The sequence below is a fragment of the Myotis davidii genome, unplaced genomic scaffold, assembly GCF_000327345.1.
Source record: "Myotis davidii unplaced genomic scaffold, ASM32734v1 scaffold356, whole genome shotgun sequence".
Taxonomy (NCBI): Eukaryota; Metazoa; Chordata; class Mammalia; order Chiroptera; family Vespertilionidae; genus Myotis; species Myotis davidii.
This window is the reverse complement of record NW_006288188.1, coordinates 61,512-63,217: the sequence shown is the minus strand read 5'-3', so window position 1 is coordinate 63,217 and position 1,706 is coordinate 61,512. Positions and strand designations below refer to the sequence as shown.

At 38.9% G+C, this 1,706-nt stretch overlaps 1 protein-coding gene across 1 annotated transcript in view; it reads left to right on the top strand.

The window, feature by feature from the left end:
* The window catches only part of LOC102766157 (probable E3 ubiquitin-protein ligase HERC6), a 100,989-nt gene that overhangs the window by 76,986 nt on the left and 22,297 nt on the right, over nucleotides 1-1,706 (top strand). Inside the window, exon 16 of the mRNA XM_015561521.1 lies at nucleotides 47-236. Coding sequence (XP_015417007.1) covers nucleotides 47-236 — 190 coding nt within the window. The remainder of the gene's footprint in view (nucleotides 1-46; nucleotides 237-1,706) is intronic.

The following is a 1,706-nucleotide window of genomic DNA, read 5'->3' as shown; positions in this document are numbered from 1 at the left end:
AGACTGACCTTGGTTCTTTCTTTCTCTGATCCCGTTTCAACTGCAGATAACTACATGTCTCAGGGATCATCTGCTCGGAGCTCTTCCATGCCGTTCTCCACACCAAGAAGCGTTGTCAGTTTTCCTTCTGCTCCCACAATGTCCTGTGATGCATGATCCTAGGAACTCGGAAAGTCTGGTGGTTCCCTTTGCACAGGCTGTTTGTAACATGAGTGACCGATCTTTACGAGTCCTGAGTAAGTTTGATTCCTTTCATGTTACTTTATTTGAACTCTCAATAGAGTCACTGTCTGAGGTAGAAGTTGTAGCAAATTTTGAATAGACTTCAAAATATACAAATACTTGAGTACATGATATGTGAATTATTGGAAAGATAAGCCTAAAGCAATTCTAATCATTACAGTTATACCGTGCAAGGCATGTAGAATTCTTAGACTTGGACATGGCCTTGACATCAGAGTTTAGTAACCATAGAGGATGCAGTCACGATAAATCCACTTTGAAACTTTTTGCTCGTGCTGTTTTAAAACTTTAGACATTTTAACCAGAGGGGATGAAAAAGAAATGTTAAGTTTTGTATTCTTGTTTATTTTATTCACTACAATAGGATGTCTTTTTACAATTTTAAGCAAGTGTTCAAGGTCCAAAACTTGAAAGGAACAAAGGATATGTACAGTGAAATATAAGCCACCTAGTTCCCCTCTCAGAAAGCAATTACTGAATATAGTTTCCTGTGTACACTTTGAAAGATATTATACATAAAATCATATAGAAATGCATTCTTTAGTGGCAGCATACCATTCGCATGCTTTGGCAACTTGCTTTTCCCCATTTAACAGTATATTATGGAGAGCATTCTGCTGTTGGATCTGTAGAGCTGCCTTATTCTATGTAATGTCTGAATAGATTGTATTGGGTGGAGATACTATGAATACTTGTTTTTAAATTTTTGCTATCATAACAGTGCTAACAAGCATTTCTTTGTACATTTGTAAATGTACACAGTCAGGGAAAATTCCAGAAGGCAAAATTACTAGGTCTAACTGTACATGCATTTTAAATTTTGAGAGATTTTGCCAAATGACCTTCCACAGAAGTCTGGGCCACCAGGTAGCCCAACTTCAAGTGGCCGCCATCCACACTGTATCTAAGTAAAATACACCCCTGGAGTTGGGCAAAGTCGCCGCCAGGACAGATGATGTATGTTTACCCTTCACAGCAGCCAATGAATTCATTTTTCTACAGTGTTATCAAACTTTTGGTCTTTCCCATTCTGAAAAAAATACTCTCTTAATTTAATTTTCTCATTAAGAATGAAGTTGTGCTGGTTTTCTTCTTTGTTTGTTTTATTAATCCTTACCTGAGGATATTTTTCCATTGACTTTTAGACATAATGGAAGGGAGGGTGAGAGACAGAAAGAGAGAAACATCAATGTAATAGAGACACATCGATTGGTTGCCTCCCGCAAGCGCCCCAACTGGGACTGGAGATCGAGTCTGCAACAGAAATATGTGCCCTTGACCGGAATCGAGCCCAGGACCCTTCAGTCTTCAGGCAGACGCTCTATCCACTGAGCCAAACAGGCTAGGGCAGTGGTTCTCAACCTTTCTAATGCTGCGTCCCTTTAATACAGTTCCTCATGTTGTGGTGACCCCAACCATAAAATTATTTTCATTGTTACTTCATCACTGTAATTTTGCTAATG